The 18159-nt window shown below is 37.4% G+C and overlaps 1 protein-coding gene across 1 annotated transcript in view; it reads left to right on the forward strand.

Annotated features, from left to right (window-relative positions):
- LOC129813404 (uncharacterized) overlaps positions 1–18159 on the forward strand; it is a 97852-nt gene that overhangs the window by 31803 nt on the left and 47890 nt on the right. The window contains 6 exon segments of the mRNA XM_055865740.1: positions 775–1029; positions 4541–4684; positions 5284–5553; positions 9065–9208; positions 9808–10077; positions 13380–13649. Coding sequence (XP_055721715.1) covers positions 775–1029; positions 4541–4684; positions 5284–5553; positions 9065–9208; positions 9808–10077; positions 13380–13649 — 1353 coding nt within the window.

An 18159-nucleotide genomic window follows, 5' to 3' on the forward strand; every position in this document is an offset into this window, starting at 1 on the left:
CCAACAGGACAACAACCATAAGCAAACAGCCAAGACAACGCAGGAGTGGCTTCGGAACAAGTTTCTGAATGCCCTTGAGTGGTCCAGCCAGAGCCCGGACTTGAACCCGATCAAACATCTCTGGAGAGACCTGAAAATAGCTGTGCAGCAACGCTCCCCATCCAACCTGACAGAGCTTGAGAGGATATGCAGAGAAGAATGGGCAAAACTCCCCAAATACAGGTGTGCCAAGGTTGTAGCGTCATACCCAAGAAGACTCGAGGCCGTAATCGCTGCCAAAAGTGCCTAAAAAAAGTACTGAGTAAACTGTCTGAATAATAAAATAAAAAAATCATGAATTACCAACATTTCTAAAAACCTGTTTTTGCTTTGTCATTATGGGCTGTTGAGTGTAGATTGAGTAGGGGGGAAAAAACAATTGAATCCATTAGAAATAAAGCTGTAACGTAACGAAATTTCAAGGGGTCTGAATACTTTAAGGCACTTTATTTAGTTGTGAAAACACATTAATATTAATGTTCCCAAACAGATTCCACTTGGCTTTGGATATTGTGGCTTATATGGACTACTGTCCGTTCCTTCCTGCCCTTTAAAGGCCAGCAGTCAGGTAGGCTACTGCCAACAACATGTCATCAATTCAACTGCAAATAATGCATTCAAGCCTAGTTGGCCTACTATTCTATGAGGGAAAAAATATAACTAATGGGAATATTAAATAACTTTAAACTGCAGCACTGACAATAATGTGTTTTCCCTTAGTACTTCCTGTTCCAGACCTGCTGACTGTTGACTCAGTGGAAGCCACATCAGCTGCTGTTAGCTGGAACCAGCCACCAGCATTGGACCAAACCCAACATCATTACCAGATCTCCTACCGCTGTCCAGGGACAAAACCACACATCACTACCACATCTTCACACAGCATCACTCTCTCTGACCTGAAACCTGCCACTCAGTACTCTGTTACTGTCTGCACTGTGCTGGAAAATGGAAAGCAAAGTCAACTGGTGTCAACAACCCTCATCACAAGTAAGTTCTCTACTTAAAAATGATGTCTAGTGTCAAAGTAAAACAAATAAAACGAATGTAAATGAACTAATGAGTAACAATTTATTGTGACTACATACCCATAATGCATTCTCTAATATTACTATGGGTCCCACATATGCATTCAGTGTAAAGTCCAATCTATTTTTCTATTCATAAGGCGTTTATAGCTTGTGGTAATTAACTGTGCAGTTAAAAGGAGCAAAAGGATCGTGGATTGTGGCTTGTGAAATTATCGACACATGAAGTGAACAGCTTTGATTTTAGGAGCAGGTACCTTGTAAAAGATGGCCATGTGTCATGTGTTTGCAGACGGAAGGAATAGGTTATTGAAGAGTCTTTGAATGTAAAATGTTGTAACTGTGGTGGGGATTTCCCAATTCCCTGACTGCCCTGTTGGGGTGAAAGAGGTTGAGGTGTCAGGAATCATGGCTAAACAGCAAATCTCCTATGTGAAGGAGGTGAAGCGAGTTGAAAGGGCAAGAGGCCACAGTTCTGAAGAAGATATGGAGGAGGATGCACCACAACCAGTTGCAAATGTTATGAATCAAGTGATCTGGATACACGTATTGTGATAAAGGTGGATTTTGTATCATTTATAGCCACAGTTATTAAATGTACTGCACAAGTATCCAAGAAGCCCAAAAAGCTGGACATTATTTTATCTGCAGCCTAGAACTGTTTGGGCCTCCAAGACTTAACTGCAGAAGCACTGCAAGGACTACTGTCGCCAGGAAATGTCCCTCCATCACAGGATCCTTCTGAGCCTGTGTAGAGACCTGATTAAAATAGAAAAGCAGGCTGATTTAGTTTAATTAACATTTCCTTACTGATAGTGTGCATGGATTTCTTAAATTATTTTTTTACCCCGCATTTTTTCCTTTTAAGATTCTTATTATCTATAAGTACAGTAGGTGGCGGAATGCACATTTAATTGTTGCAAACGCCATTACACCAAAGATGAAGACTAAGAAGTGCGTGTCAGAGCAAAAACCAAGCCATGTGGTCGAAGGAATTGCCCGTAGAGCTCAGAGACAGGATTGTGTCGAGGCACAGATCCGGGGAAGGGTACCAAAACATTTCTGCAGCATTGAAGATCCCCAAGAACACAGTGCCCTCCATCATTCTTAAATGGAAGAAGTTTGGAACCACCAAGACTCTTCCTAGAGCTGGCCACCCGGCCAAACTGAGCAATCGGGGGAGAAGGGCTTTGGTCAGGGAGGTGATCAAGAACCCGATGGTAACTCTTACAGACCTCTAGAGTTCCTCTGTGGAGATGGGAGAACATTCCAGAAGGACAACCATCTCTGCAGCACTGCACCAATCAGGCCTTTATGGTAGAGAGGCCAGACAGAAGCCACTCCTCAGTAATAGGAAAATGACAGCCCACTTGGAGTTTGCCAACAGGCACCTAAAGGACTTAGACCATGAGAAACAAGATTCTCTGGTCTAATGAAACCAAGATTGAACTTTTTGGCCTGAATGCCAAGCGTCACGTCCGGAGGAAACCTGGCACCATCCCTTCGGTGAAGCATGGTGGCGGTAGTATTCTGCTGTGGGGATTTTTTTCTGCAGCAGGGACTGGGAGACTAGTCAAGATCGAGGGAAAGATGAACGGAGCAAATTACAGAGATCCTTGATGAAAACCTGCTCCAGTGCACTCAGGACCTCAGACTGGGGCGAAGGTTCACCTTCCAACAAGACAACGACCCTAAGCACACTGCCAATACAATGCTGGAGTGGCTTAGGGACAAGTCTCTGAATGTCCTTGAGTGGCCCAGCCAGAGCCCGGACTTGAACCCGATCGAACATCTCTGGTGAGACTTGAAAATAGCTTTGCAGCGATGCTCCTCATCCAACCTGACAGAGCTTGAGAGGATCTGCAGAGAAGAATGGGAGTAACTCCCCAAATACAGGTGTGCCAAGCTGGTAGCGTCATACCCAAGAAAATTCGAGGCTGTAATCGCTGCCGAAGGTGCTTCAACAAAGTACTGAGTAAAGGGTCTGAATATTAATGGAAATGTTTTATTTCAGTTTTTTATTTTAAATAAATTTGCAAACATAAAAAAAAACTGTTTTAGCTTTGTCATTATGGGGTATTGTGTGTAGATTGATGAGGAAAAAACGATTTAATCAATTTTACAATAAGGCTGTAATGTAACAAAATGTGGAGAAAGTCAAGGGGTCTGAATACTTTCCGAATGCACTGTAGACATTTAATGTTGGTGTTATATATCAGTGGCAAACAACACAGTTAATTACCACGAAGTTCTTAGCTGTAAATGTGCTTAGCTATAAATGGTTTATGAATGGGAAATTAGATTTGACTTAACCTTGACTGCATAGAATTCATACATAGACCCTTCATGTATGTGTTAGACCAGTACGACCCATTTTATTGTGATGTGGAGGAGGGCTGTTAATGAGTTACGAAAGAGTTATCGTATGAGTCTCAACTACACAATGTGATCAGTCAAATTTACCCTGAGGATACACCCCTGTGGAGATCTTCATGCATCACTGACATCAAGGAGAAGAATAAGAAGTTATATACCAGCTGGTGGGGGAAATGAGGCGGGTACAGGCTATATATATCATCATAACTTGGTTTGGCCTTTTGGCATATTCACTAACACTGGCATTCCAGAAGTACACTTTAGAGAACAGCCATAATGATGACACTATGCTGTCATTGTAATGATGCATCTATAAAGATACCTACATATGAGCTCCTACATGACATGACCTGTTATAACACGTTCATGAAATGCTTATAGATGTGTAATGAATGTGTTATGGATATATAGTGCAAATGAATTGTTACTAACTAATCATAATGGATGTGTCAGCATGGCATGTAAAGGTTCAGTATCTTCCCTGATTCTAATATATGATGGTGAATTCCTCATCTCACAATGCAGTTGTGTTGAAATCAATTAAAGTTTATAATAATATCTGAATTCATTCTTGCTTCTAGTCCTGTGATTCATTCTGTCAATGATCTTCCTCTGCTTGCTTTAACTTTATCAGTAAGGCAGTGTTAAACACTTGTTATTGTGGAGAGGAATTATAATAAACATTATTTTCATTTATATATTTTTCATTTTTGGGGGGTGTGGCCGCAACAGTTTAGCAGAGGTGCAGCACCGTTAATAAATTAATATTGCGGAAACTCTTCATTTTTGTTAAATCACAAATCCAACTAATGTTGTATGACCTCTGTTTTTAGCATATTTCTTCCCATATCAAAAGTACTTGCAAACGGGTCTATTCTACTTTTCACCTACTATTGTTATTTTCCTCCTGTAATATGCACTGTATTTCTGGAGTTAAACTGTAACATTAACAGTAATGTATTTTCCCTTAGTACTTCCTGCTCCAGACCAGCTGACTGTTGATTCAGTGGACACCACATCAGCTGCTGTTAGCTGGAACCAGCCACCAGGATTGGACCAAACCCAACATCATTACCAGATCTCCTACCACTGTCCAGGGACAGAACCACACATCATTACCACGTCTTCACACAGCATCACTCTCTCTGACCTGCAAGGTGGTACTCAGTACTCTGTCACTGTCTGCACTGTGCTGGAAAATGGAAAGCAAAGTCAACTGGTGTCAACAACCCTCACCACAGGTAAGGAAGTACCCTACTGAAAAATGATGTCTGGTGTTAAATTGTATTAAAATAACTAAAATGTAAATGAACTAATCATAATGGATGTGTCAGCATGGGATGTAAAGGTACAGTATCTTCACTATGAGAAATATATGATGGTGAATTCCACAAACCTCATCATGCAGAATGGTAAGGAAATTAATAAACGTTTTAATGATATCAGAATTCATGCTTGCTTCCCATTAGTGTGAGTCATTATGTCAAGGAGTTGATCTGCCTCTGATTGCTTTAACTTTATCAGTACTAAAGTGTAAAACACTTGTTATTGTGGAGAGGATTTATAATCCCAGCATACATGTTTTACTATTTAAATATTTTGTGGTTGCTCTAATTTAGCAGAGGTGCAGTGCCATCAGATATGAATGTAGTGAAACCTTTAATTTTTGTTTCATTACAAATCCAACTTCTGTTGTGTGACTTCTGTTTTTAGATGATTTCTTCCCACATCAAAAGGAATTACAATCTGGGCTTTACTATTTTACTACTACTCTTCTTCTTGTCTGTAATATATTTCTAGAGTTAAACTATTGCACTAACAATAATGTATTTTCCCTTAGTACTTCCTGCTCCAGACCAGCTGACTGTTGACTGGGTAACCATCACATCAGCTGCTGTTAGCTGGAACCAGCCACCAGGATTGGACCAAACCCAACATCATTACCAGATCTCCTACCAGTGTCCAGGGACAGAACCACACATCACTACCACATCTTCACACAGCATCACTCTCTCTGACCTGAAACCTGCCACTCAGTACTCTGTTACTGTCTGCACTGTGCTGGAAAATGGAAAGCAAAGTCAACTGGTGTCAACAACCCTCATCACAAGTAAGTTCTCTACTTAAAAATGATGTCTAGTGTCAAAGTAAAACAAATAAAACGAATGTAAATGAACTAATGAGTAACAATTTATTGTGACTACATACCCATAATGCATTCTCTAATATTACTATGGGTCCCACATATGCATTCAGTGTAAAGTCCAATCTATTTTTCTATTCATAAGGCGTTTATAGCTTGTGGTAATTAACTGTGCAGTTAAAAGGAGCAAAAGGATCGTGGATTGTGGCTTGTGAAATTATCGACACATGAAGTGAACAGCTTTGATTTTAGGAGCAGGTACCTTGTAAAAGATGGCCATGTGTCATGTGTTTGCAGACGGAAGGAATAGGTTATTGAAGAGTCTTTGAATGTAAAATGTTGTAACTGTGGTGGGGATTTCCCAATTCCCTGACTGCCCTGTTGGGGTGAAAGAGGTTGAGGTGTCAGGAATCATGGCTAAACAGCAAATCTCCTATGTGAAGGAGGTGAAGCGAGTTGAAAGGGCAAGAGGCCACAGTTCTGAAGAAGATATGGAGGAGGATGCACCACAACCAGTTGCAAATGTTATGAATCAAGTGATCTGGATACACGTATTGTGATAAAGGTGGATTTTGTATCATTTATAGCCACAGTTATTAAATGTACTGCACAAGTATCCAAGAAGCCCAAAAAGCTGGACATTATTTTATCTGCAGCCTAGAACTGTTTGGGCCTCCAAGACTTAACTGCAGAAGCACTGCAAGGACTACTGTCGCCAGGAAATGTCCCTCCATCACAGGATCCTTCTGAGCCTGTGTAGAGACCTGATTAAAATAGAAAAGCAGGCTGATTTAGTTTAATTAACATTTCCTTACTGATAGTGTGCATGGATTTCTTAAATTATTTTTTTACCCCGCATTTTTTCCTTTTAAGATTCTTATTATCTATAAGTACAGTAGGTGGCGGAATGCACATTTAATTGTTGCAAACGCCATTACACCAAAGATGAAGACTAAGAAGTGCGTGTCAGAGCAAAAACCAAGCCATGTGGTCGAAGGAATTGCCCGTAGAGCTCAGAGACAGGATTGTGTCGAGGCACAGATCCGGGGAAGGGTACCAAAACATTTCTGCAGCATTGAAGATCCCCAAGAACACAGTGCCCTCCATCATTCTTAAATGGAAGAAGTTTGGAACCACCAAGACTCTTCCTAGAGCTGGCCACCCGGCCAAACTGAGCAATCGGGGGAGAAGGGCTTTGGTCAGGGAGGTGATCAAGAACCCGATGGTAACTCTTACAGACCTCTAGAGTTCCTCTGTGGAGATGGGAGAACATTCCAGAAGGACAACCATCTCTGCAGCACTGCACCAATCAGGCCTTTATGGTAGAGAGGCCAGACAGAAGCCACTCCTCAGTAATAGGAAAATGACAGCCCACTTGGAGTTTGCCAACAGGCACCTAAAGGACTTAGACCATGAGAAACAAGATTCTCTGGTCTAATGAAACCAAGATTGAACTTTTTGGCCTGAATGCCAAGCGTCACGTCCGGAGGAAACCTGGCACCATCCCTTCGGTGAAGCATGGTGGCGGTAGTATTCTGCTGTGGGGATTTTTTTCTGCAGCAGGGACTGGGAGACTAGTCAAGATCGAGGGAAAGATGAACGGAGCAAATTACAGAGATCCTTGATGAAAACCTGCTCCAGTGCACTCAGGACCTCAGACTGGGGCGAAGGTTCACCTTCCAACAAGACAACGACCCTAAGCACACTGCCAATACAATGCTGGAGTGGCTTAGGGACAAGTCTCTGAATGTCCTTGAGTGGCCCAGCCAGAGCCCGGACTTGAACCCGATCGAACATCTCTGGTGAGACTTGAAAATAGCTTTGCAGCGATGCTCCTCATCCAACCTGACAGAGCTTGAGAGGATCTGCAGAGAAGAATGGGAGTAACTCCCCAAATACAGGTGTGCCAAGCTGGTAGCGTCATACCCAAGAAAATTCGAGGCTGTAATCGCTGCCGAAGGTGCTTCAACAAAGTACTGAGTAAAGGGTCTGAATATTAATGGAAATGTTTTATTTCAGTTTTTTATTTTAAATAAATTTGCAAACATAAAAAAAAACTGTTTTAGCTTTGTCATTATGGGGTATTGTGTGTAGATTGATGAGGAAAAAACGATTTAATCAATTTTACAATAAGGCTGTAATGTAACAAAATGTGGAGAAAGTCAAGGGGTCTGAATACTTTCCGAATGCACTGTAGACATTTAATGTTGGTGTTATATATCAGTGGCAAACAACACAGTTAATTACCACGAAGTTCTTAGCTGTAAATGTGCTTAGCTATAAATGGTTTATGAATGGGAAATTAGATTTGACTTAACCTTGACTGCATAGAATTCATACATAGACCCTTCATGTATGTGTTAGACCAGTACGACCCATTTTATTGTGATGTGGAGGAGGGCTGTTAATGAGTTACGAAAGAGTTATCGTATGAGTCTCAACTACACAATGTGATCAGTCAAATTTACCCTGAGGATACACCCCTGTGGAGATCTTCATGCATCACTGACATCAAGGAGAAGAATAAGAAGTTATATACCAGCTGGTGGGGGAAATGAGGCGGGTACAGGCTATATATATCATCATAACTTGGTTTGGCCTTTTGGCATATTCACTAACACTGGCATTCCAGAAGTACACTTTAGAGAACAGCCATAATGATGACACTATGCTGTCATTGTAATGATGCATCTATAAAGATACCTACATATGAGCTCCTACATGACATGACCTGTTATAACACGTTCATGAAATGCTTATAGATGTGTAATGAATGTGTTATGGATATATAGTGCAAATGAATTGTTACTAACTAATCATAATGGATGTGTCAGCATGGCATGTAAAGGTTCAGTATCTTCCCTGATTCTAATATATGATGGTGAATTCCTCATCTCACAATGCAGTTGTGTTGAAATCAATTAAAGTTTATAATAATATCTGAATTCATTCTTGCTTCTAGTCCTGTGATTCATTCTGTCAATGATCTTCCTCTGCTTGCTTTAACTTTATCAGTAAGGCAGTGTTAAACACTTGTTATTGTGGAGAGGAATTATAATAAACATTATTTTCATTTATATATTTTTCATTTTTGGGGGGTGTGGCCGCAACAGTTTAGCAGAGGTGCAGCACCGTTAATAAATTAATATTGCGGAAACTCTTCATTTTTGTTAAATCACAAATCCAACTAATGTTGTATGACCTCTGTTTTTAGCATATTTCTTCCCATATCAAAAGTACTTGCAAACGGGTCTATTCTACTTTTCACCTACTATTGTTATTTTCCTCCTGTAATATGCACTGTATTTCTGGAGTTAAACTGTAACATTAACAGTAATGTATTTTCCCTTAGTACTTCCTGCTCCAGACCAGCTGACTGTTGATTCAGTGGACACCACATCAGCTGCTGTTAGCTGGAACCAGCCACCAGGATTGGACCAAACCCAACATCATTACCAGATCTCCTACCACTGTCCAGGGACAGAACCACACATCATTACCACGTCTTCACACAGCATCACTCTCTCTGACCTGCAAGGTGGTACTCAGTACTCTGTCACTGTCTGCACTGTGCTGGAAAATGGAAAGCAAAGTCAACTGGTGTCAACAACCCTCACCACAGGTAAGGAAGTACCCTACTGAAAAATGATGTCTGGTGTTAAATTGTATTAAAATAACTAAAATGTAAATGAACTAATCATAATGGATGTGTCAGCATGGGATGTAAAGGTACAGTATCTTCACTATGAGAAATATATGATGGTGAATTCCACAAACCTCATCATGCAGAATGGTAAGGAAATTAATAAACGTTTTAATGATATCAGAATTCATGCTTGCTTCCCATTAGTGTGAGTCATTATGTCAAGGAGTTGATCTGCCTCTGATTGCTTTAACTTTATCAGTACTAAAGTGTAAAACACTTGTTATTGTGGAGAGGATTTATAATCCCAGCATACATGTTTTACTATTTAAATATTTTGTGGTTGCTCTAATTTAGCAGAGGTGCAGTGCCATCAGATATGAATGTAGTGAAACCTTTAATTTTTGTTTCATTACAAATCCAACTTCTGTTGTGTGACTTCTGTTTTTAGATGATTTCTTCCCACATCAAAAGGAATTACAATCTGGGCTTTACTATTTTACTACTACTCTTCTTCTTGTCTGTAATATATTTCTAGAGTTAAACTATTGCACTAACAATAATGTATTTTCCCTTAGTACTTCCTGCTCCAGACCAGCTGACTGTTGACTGGGTAACCATCACATCAGCTGCTGTTAGCTGGAACCAGCCACCAGGATTGGACCAAACCCAACATCATTACCAGATCTCCTACCAGTGTCCAGGGACAGAACCACACATCACTACCACATCTTCACACAGCATCACTCTCTCTGACCTGCAATGTGGTACTCAGTACTCTGTCACTGTCTGCACTGTGCTGGAGAATGGAAAGCAAAGTCAACTGGGGTCAACAACCCTCACCACAGGTAAGGAAGTACCCAACTTAAGTATTATTTCTGGTGTCAAAGTTAATTAAGCTTTGACTAGTTATCAAAATGACTAATGTAAATGAAGTAATCATAATGAATGTATCAGCATGGGATGTAAAGGTCCAGTATCTTCCCTGATGAGAAATATATGATGGTGAATTTCCCAGATCTCATCATGCAGTTTGGTGGTATAATTAATAAACATTTTAGTAAACTCTGAATTCATGCTTTCTTCCATTCCTGTGAGTCATTATGTCAAGGAGTTGATCTGCCTCTGATTGCTTTAACTTTAACAGTAGTACTAAGTTAAACCCTATTTATTGTGGAGAGGATTTAGAATCACTGCATTCTTTTCATTTATATATTTTTACAAAAATGGTGTGTGTGGGGGGGGGGGGGGGGGGGGTTGTGGTGACAACAATTTAAAACCTGTTCAGCACTGTTACTAAATGTATACAGCAGAAATTCTTACTTTCTTATTACATTCAGGACGGATCAAAATGTACAGAATGGTTACCTTGAGGAAAATGGGGTCATGCTTTTTCAGTTAAGGGAAGGGTTTAGGTTTTAGTTGCTTATTAGGCTATATACTGTATCAATGTGTGGCTGATGCTGCCCCTCATCTCTGATTCTCCGCTGGGCTTGCAATATCAAGTGCGCCTATTGGCTATTTAGTGTGGTCTCAATCAAATGATCAATAGCCTATAGGCTATAAGTTACAAAGTGCATGCTCAGAGAAGCAGAGAGCAAAGTTATATTTCTAAGATAGCTGCTGGGATGGTGTAAATAAAACTAGGCTGCACTAGCCTATGTTCTGTTCAGTTTGAGAAGAAGAGCGCAAATATGAGGAGGATCAAAGGTCAACTTTGATAGCTTGCAACTACTATTATAGATGTATTTTTTAACAATATGTTTCTGTCCCATGATGTATTTATCAGAGTTACTGATCTCCCAAAAAGCCAGATTCGAGTAACTTACATTTTGGTGTTGAAACTTGATGCACTAGCCGCTGCAAATTCAATCTGAAGTGGACAGCTCATGGTGCTGAAAGTAGACAAATTCCAGTAGGAATAATTCATTTCAACGTCTTCATTTTAATTAGACTTTACTAACAACAGAGTGCTTTGTGTTGGTGCCTATTTCTTCCTATTTAAAAAATAAGAGGTAGGCCTACCTGTTTGACAGACTAATTTAGTTTATAGGCTGCTATATCCATATATTTGTCGTTCAATTCCTCCACCCACCATGCACTCTTTAAATGATCTACCTCTGGGGCCTCCCGAGTGGTGCAGCAGTCTAAGGCACTGCCTCACAGTGCTAGAGGCGTCACTTCAGATCCGGGGTCTGTGTTGGCTGTGTTGCAGCTGGCCACGACCGGGAGACCTATGAGGTGGCGTACAATTGGCCCAGCGTCGTCCGGGTTAGGGGAGGCTTTGGCCGACTGGGATGTCCTTGTCCCATCGCGCTCTAGCGACTTCTTGTGGCGGCCGGGTGCATGCACGCTGACTTCGGTCTCCAGCTGTACAGTGTTTCCTCCGACACATTAGTGCGGCTGGCTTCCGGGTTTAGCAAGCAGTGTGTCAAGAAGCGGTGCAGCTTTGCAGGGTCGTGTTTTGGAGGACACATGGCTCTCGACCTTCGCTTCTCCCAAGTCCGTACTGGAGTTGCAGGGATGGGACAAGGCTGTAAGTCCCAATTGGTGAGAAAAAGGGGTAAAAAGTACCAAAATAAACACATATATTGTCTACCTCTGTAACAGTGTAGGGCTGTTAAGTTAAAACCAAGACTCTAATTGAGGGTGTATGAGACGGTATTCCATAGGCCTACCTTTTATTAAAGAAAATCTTAAGATTTTGAAAACAATAAATAGGATCCGATTATATAAAGTGATCTATAACAGTGCTTTGGTCCGCGATGCTTTATACTTGAAACAAGCTGTAAAATACCCGGGAAAGACGTGACGCCAATGCAAAAGGGGATATCATTGTTTTGTTACTTTGACATTCATAGACAGAGCTACAACCTTCTATAACCGAGGACACAAAAAATTGACTTTGCTTGGGAATTAATCTAATTATTTCACTATCAATTGATTAAGCTATTCACTTTCTGTATAATAGAATATTTTTAAACCCAGACAGCTTTTAGGGAAACACTTATGACCTTCTCTCATTGGTTTAAGTCATGGAAGAAGAGTAGCCAGCAGTTAAAGCTTACATTTTTCTGTGTCGGTCGGCCTATTCTGTCTGGGGTGGAAAGGTAGTCCTACTCTGTCTGGGGTGGAAAGGTAGTCCTATTCTGTCTGGGGTGGAAAGGTAGTCCTACTCTGTCTGAGGTGGAAAGGTAGTCCTACTCTGTCTGGGGTGGAAAGATAGTCCTACTCTGTCTGGGGTGGAAAGGTAGTCCTACTCTGTCTGGGGTGGAAAGGTAGTCCTACTCTGTCTGGGGTGGAAAGATAGTCCTACTCTGTCTGGGGTGGAAAGGTAGTCCTACTCTGTCTGGGGTGGAAAGGTAGGCTTAACTTTGGAAAGTACCATGCTTAGATTCCTAATGATCAGATTTAATGATTTGCCAACAGGGACAGTTTCGTTGCAAGCAAGACACACTGATTTGGCATTGGAGAAATATGATAAGATGAACACATAGTCTTATCTCTCTGTCTATTCTTAGAATGTCAATTCTGTAATTTGTGTGGTACTAAAAATGATTCTGCTATATGTACAATGACGTAGATTGGCATGACATTTTTATAACAGGCCACGTTTTTTTAAGGCCTGTAATTATGATGATAGATTCATGCAATCTTTTCCTATAAAGGAGATCTTTCCACCCCTACTCTTATCCACGGTGGTCTGTGAACCCACAACCTTCTGGCCCGCAGCCCTGTGTGATGTCATGATTCCTGCATTGACATGCAATGCTTAAAGAAGAACAGTTTCTAAAACTGCATATATGGCACTCTGGTCTGTCCAATAACTGAGGGTAAACGGTACATGTTCTTGGGGTATATTGGGGGGTCACTTTTTTTTCAAGCGTTCAGGCAGGGTTAAGGTAAAATATATTTTGGGAGGGCCATCGATTTTCATTTCAGAGAGGTCCGATTTTCTCCATGTAATCTTTATTATAAAGAACGTTCACTCGTTTACAAATCCAACTTCTGTTGTGTGACTTCTGTTTTAAGCTTTTATCTTCCCATTTCAAAACAAACCTTTTCTACTCTTCGACTACTATTCAACTTTATCCTGTAATATATTTCTGGAGATAAACTATTGCACTAACAATAATGTATTTTCCCTTAGTACTTCCTGCTCCAGACCAGCTGACTGTTGACTCAGTGGACACCACATCAGCTGCTGTTAGCTGGAGCCAGCCACCAGGATTGGAACAAACCCAACATCATTATCAGATCTCCTACCACTGTCCAGGGACAGAACCACACATCACTACCACGTCTTCACACAGCATCACTCTCTCTGACCTGCAATGTGGTACTCAGTACTCTGTCACTGTCTGCAGTGTGCTGGAAAATGGAAAGCAAAGTAAACTGGTGTCAACAACCCTCACCACAGGTAAGGAAGTACACTACTAAAGTATGATGTCTGGAACTGTAGTTATTGGAAACGTGTTAATGGTAGGCTGACATTGCGTAATTGATTACGTGGGTTAAATTTGATCAACATAAGTATATTGTTCCATTTCACACGGTGTTTTTGAACTCAGGAGCAGCATGATTTTCCATGTTGAAGCGGTCCTATAGGCCTATTTATTTGTCTAAACAGCTGTTCACGGCTGCGTCTCACTGTAAGAGGCTGTAGGCTGTTTTGGCTATTTGGATCTCCATTCACCTGTTGTTTACTGTGTTTGTTTACTGTTAATGTAACTAGTCTAATATAGATTGTGTCATGTCTATCTATCTGATATTATGTTAATGTAACTAGTCTAATATAGATTGTGTCATGTCTTTATCTATCTGATATTATGTTAATGTAACTAGTCTAATATAGATTGTGTCATGTCTATCTATCTGATATTATGTTAATGTAACTAGTCTAATATAGATTGTGTCATGTCTTTATCTATCTGATATTATGTTAATGTAACTAGCCTAAATATAGATTGTGTCATGTCTTTATCTATCTGATATTATGTTAATGTAACTAGTCTAATATAGATTGTGTCATGTCTTTATCTATCTGATATTATGTTAATGTAACTAGTCTAATATAGATTGTGTCATGTCTTTATCTATCTGATATTATGTTTACTGTTAATGTAACTAGTCTAATATAGATTGTGTCATGTCTTTATCTATCTGATATTATGTTAATGTAACTAGTCTAATATAGATTGTGTCATGTCTTTATCTATCTGATATTATGTTAATGTAACTAGTCTAATATAGATTGTGTCATGTCTTTATCTATCTGATATTATGTTAATGTAACTAGTCTAATATAGATTGTGTCATGTCTTTATCTATCTGATATTATGTTAATGTAACTAGTCTAATATAGATTGTGTCATGTCTTTATCCATCTGATATTATGTTAATGTAACTAGTCTAATATAGATTGTGTCATGTCTTTATCCATCTGATATTATGTTAATGTAACTAGTCTAATATAGATTGTGTCATGTCTTTATCTATCTGATATTATGTTAATGTAACTAGTCTAATATAGATTGTGTCATGTCTTTATCCATCTGATATTATGTTTACTGTTAATGTAACTAGTCTAATATAGATTGTGTCATGTCTTTATCCATCTGATATTATGTTAATGTAACTAGTCTAATATAGATTGTGTCATGTCTTTATCCATCTGATATTATGTTAATGTAACTAGTCTAATATAGATTGTGTCATGTCTTTATCTATCTGATATTATGTTAATGTAACTAGTCTAATATAGATTGTGTCATGTCTTTATCTATCTGATATTATGTTAATGTAACTAGTCTAATATAGATTGTGTCATGTCTTTATCCATCTGATATTATGTTAATGTAACTAGTCTAATATAGATTGTGTCATGTCTTTATCCATCTGATATTATGTTAATGTAACTAGTCTAATATAGATTGTGTCATGTCTTTATCTATCTGATATTATGTTAATGTAACTAGTCTAATATAGATTGTGTCATGTCTTTATCTATCTGATATTATGCTAATGTAACTAGTCTAATATAGATTGTGTCATGTCTTTATCTATCTGATATTATGTTAATGTAACTAGTCTAATATAGATTGTGTCATGTCTTTATCCATCTCATATTATGTTAATGTAACTAGTCTAATATAGATTGTGTCATGTCTTTATCCATCTCATATTATGTTAATGTAACTAGTCTAATATAGATTGTGTCATGTCTTTATCCATCTGATATTATGTTAATGTAACTAGTCTAATATAGATTGTGTCATGTCTTTATCTATCTGATATTATGCTAATGTAACTAGTCTAATATAGATTGTGTCATGTCTTTATCTATCTGATATTATGTTTACTGTTAATGTAACTAGCCTAATATAGATTGTGTCATGTCTTTATCTATCTGATATTATGCTAATGTAACTAGTCTAATATAGATTGTGTCATGTCTTTATCTATCTGATATTATGTTTACTGTTAATGTAACTAGTCTAATATAGATTGTGTCATGTCTTTATCTATCTGATATTATGTTAATGTAACTAGTCTAATATAGATTGTGTCATGTCTTTATCCATCTCATATTATGTTAATGTAACTAGTCTAATATAGATTGTGTCATGTCTTTATCTATCTGATATTATGTTAATGTAACTAGTCTAATATAGATTGTGTCATGTCTTTATCTATCTGATATTATGTTAATGTAACTAGTCTAATATAGATTGTGTCATGTCTTTATCTATCTGATATTATGTTAATGTAACTAGTCTAATATAGATTGTGTCATGTCTTTATCTATCTGATATTATGTTAATGTAACTAGTCTAATATAGATTGTGTCATGTCTTTATCCATCTCATATTATGTTAATGTAACTAGCCTAATATAGATTGTGTCATGTCTTTATCTATCTGATATTATGCTAATGTAACTAGTCTAATATAGATTGTGTCATGTCTTTATCTATCTGATATTATGCTAATGTAACTAGTCTAATATAGATTGTGTCATGTCTTTATCTATCTGATATTATGTTTACTGTTAATGTAACTAGTCTAATATAGATTGTGTCATGTCTTTATCTATCTGATATTATGCTAATGTAACTAGTCTAATATAGATTGTGTCATGTCTTTATCTATCTGATATTATGTTAATGTAACTAGCCTAAATATAGATTGTGTCATGTCTTTATCTATCTGATATTATGTTAATGTAACTAGTCTAATATAGATTGTGTCATGTCTTTATCTATCTGATATTATGTTAATGTAACTAGTCTAATATAGATTGTGTCATGTCTTTATCTATCTGATATTATGTTAATGTAACTAGTCTAATATAGATTGTGTCATGTCTTTATCTATCTGATATTATGTTAATGTAACTAGTCTAATATAGATTGTGTCATGTCTTTATCTATCTGATATTATGTTAATGTAACTAGTCTAATATAGATTGTGTCATGTCTTTATCTATCTGATATTATGTTAATGTAACTAGTCTAATATAGATTGTGTCATGTCTTTATCTATCTGATATTATGTTAATGTAACTAGTCTAATATAGATTGTGTCATGTCTTTATCTATCTGATATTATGTTTACTGTTAATGTAACTAGTCTAATATAGATTGTGTCATGTCTTTATCTATCTGATATTATGTTAATGTAACTAGTCTAATATAGATTGTGTCATGTCTTTATCTATCTGATATTATGTTAATGTAACTAGTCTAATATAGATTGTGTCATGTCTTTATCTATCTGATATTATGTTAATCTAACTAGTCTAATATAGATTGTGTCATGTCTTTATCTATCTGATATTATGTTTACTGTTAATGTAACTAGCCTAAATATAGATTGTGTCACGTCTTTATCTATCTGATATTATGTTAATGTAACTAGTCTAATATAGATTGTGTCATGTCTTTATCTATCTGATATTATGTTTACTGTTAATGTAACTAGTCTAATATAGATTGTGTCATGTCTTTATCTATCTGATATTATGTTAATGTAACTAGTCTAATATAGATTGTGTCATGTCTTTATCTATCTGATATTATGTTTACTGTTAATGTAACTAGTCTAATATAGATTGTGTCATGTCTTTATCTATCTGATATTATGTTAATGTAACTAGTCTAATATAGATTGTGTCATGTCTTTATCTATCTGATATTATGTTAATGTAACTAGTCTAATATAGATTGTGTCATGTCTTTATCTATCTGATATTATGTTAATGTAACTAGTCTAATATAGATTGTGTCATGTCTATCTATCTGGTATTATGTTTACTGTTAATGTAACTAGTCTAATATAGATTGTGTCATGTCTTTATCTATCTGATATTATGTTAATCTAACTAGTCTAATATAGATTGTGTCATGTCTTTATCTATCTGATATTATGTTAATGTAACTAGTCTAATATAGATTGTGTCATGTCTTTATCTATCTGATATTATGTTAATGTAACTAGTCTAATATAGATTGTGTCATGTCTTTATCTATCTGATATTATATTAATCTAACTAGTCTAATATAGATTGTGTCATGTCTTTATCTATCTGATATTATGTTTACTGTTAATGTAACTAGCCTAAATATAGATTGTGTCACGTCTTTATCTATCTGATATTATGTTAATGTAACTAGTCTAATATAGATTGTGTCATGTCTTTATCTATCTGATATTATGATAATGTAACTAGTCTAATATAGATTGTGTCATGTCTTTATCTATCTCATATTATGTTAATGTAACTAGTCTAATATAGATTGTGTCATGTCTTTATCTATCTGATATTATGTTTACTGTTAATGTAACTAGTCTAATATAGATTGTGTCATGTCTTTATCTATCTGATATTATGTTAATGTAACTAGTCTAATATAGATTGTGTCATGTCTT

This window comes from Salvelinus fontinalis, chromosome 16 (genome assembly GCF_029448725.1).
Source record: "Salvelinus fontinalis isolate EN_2023a chromosome 16, ASM2944872v1, whole genome shotgun sequence".
Lineage (NCBI taxonomy): Eukaryota > Metazoa > Chordata > Actinopteri > Salmoniformes > Salmonidae > Salvelinus > Salvelinus fontinalis.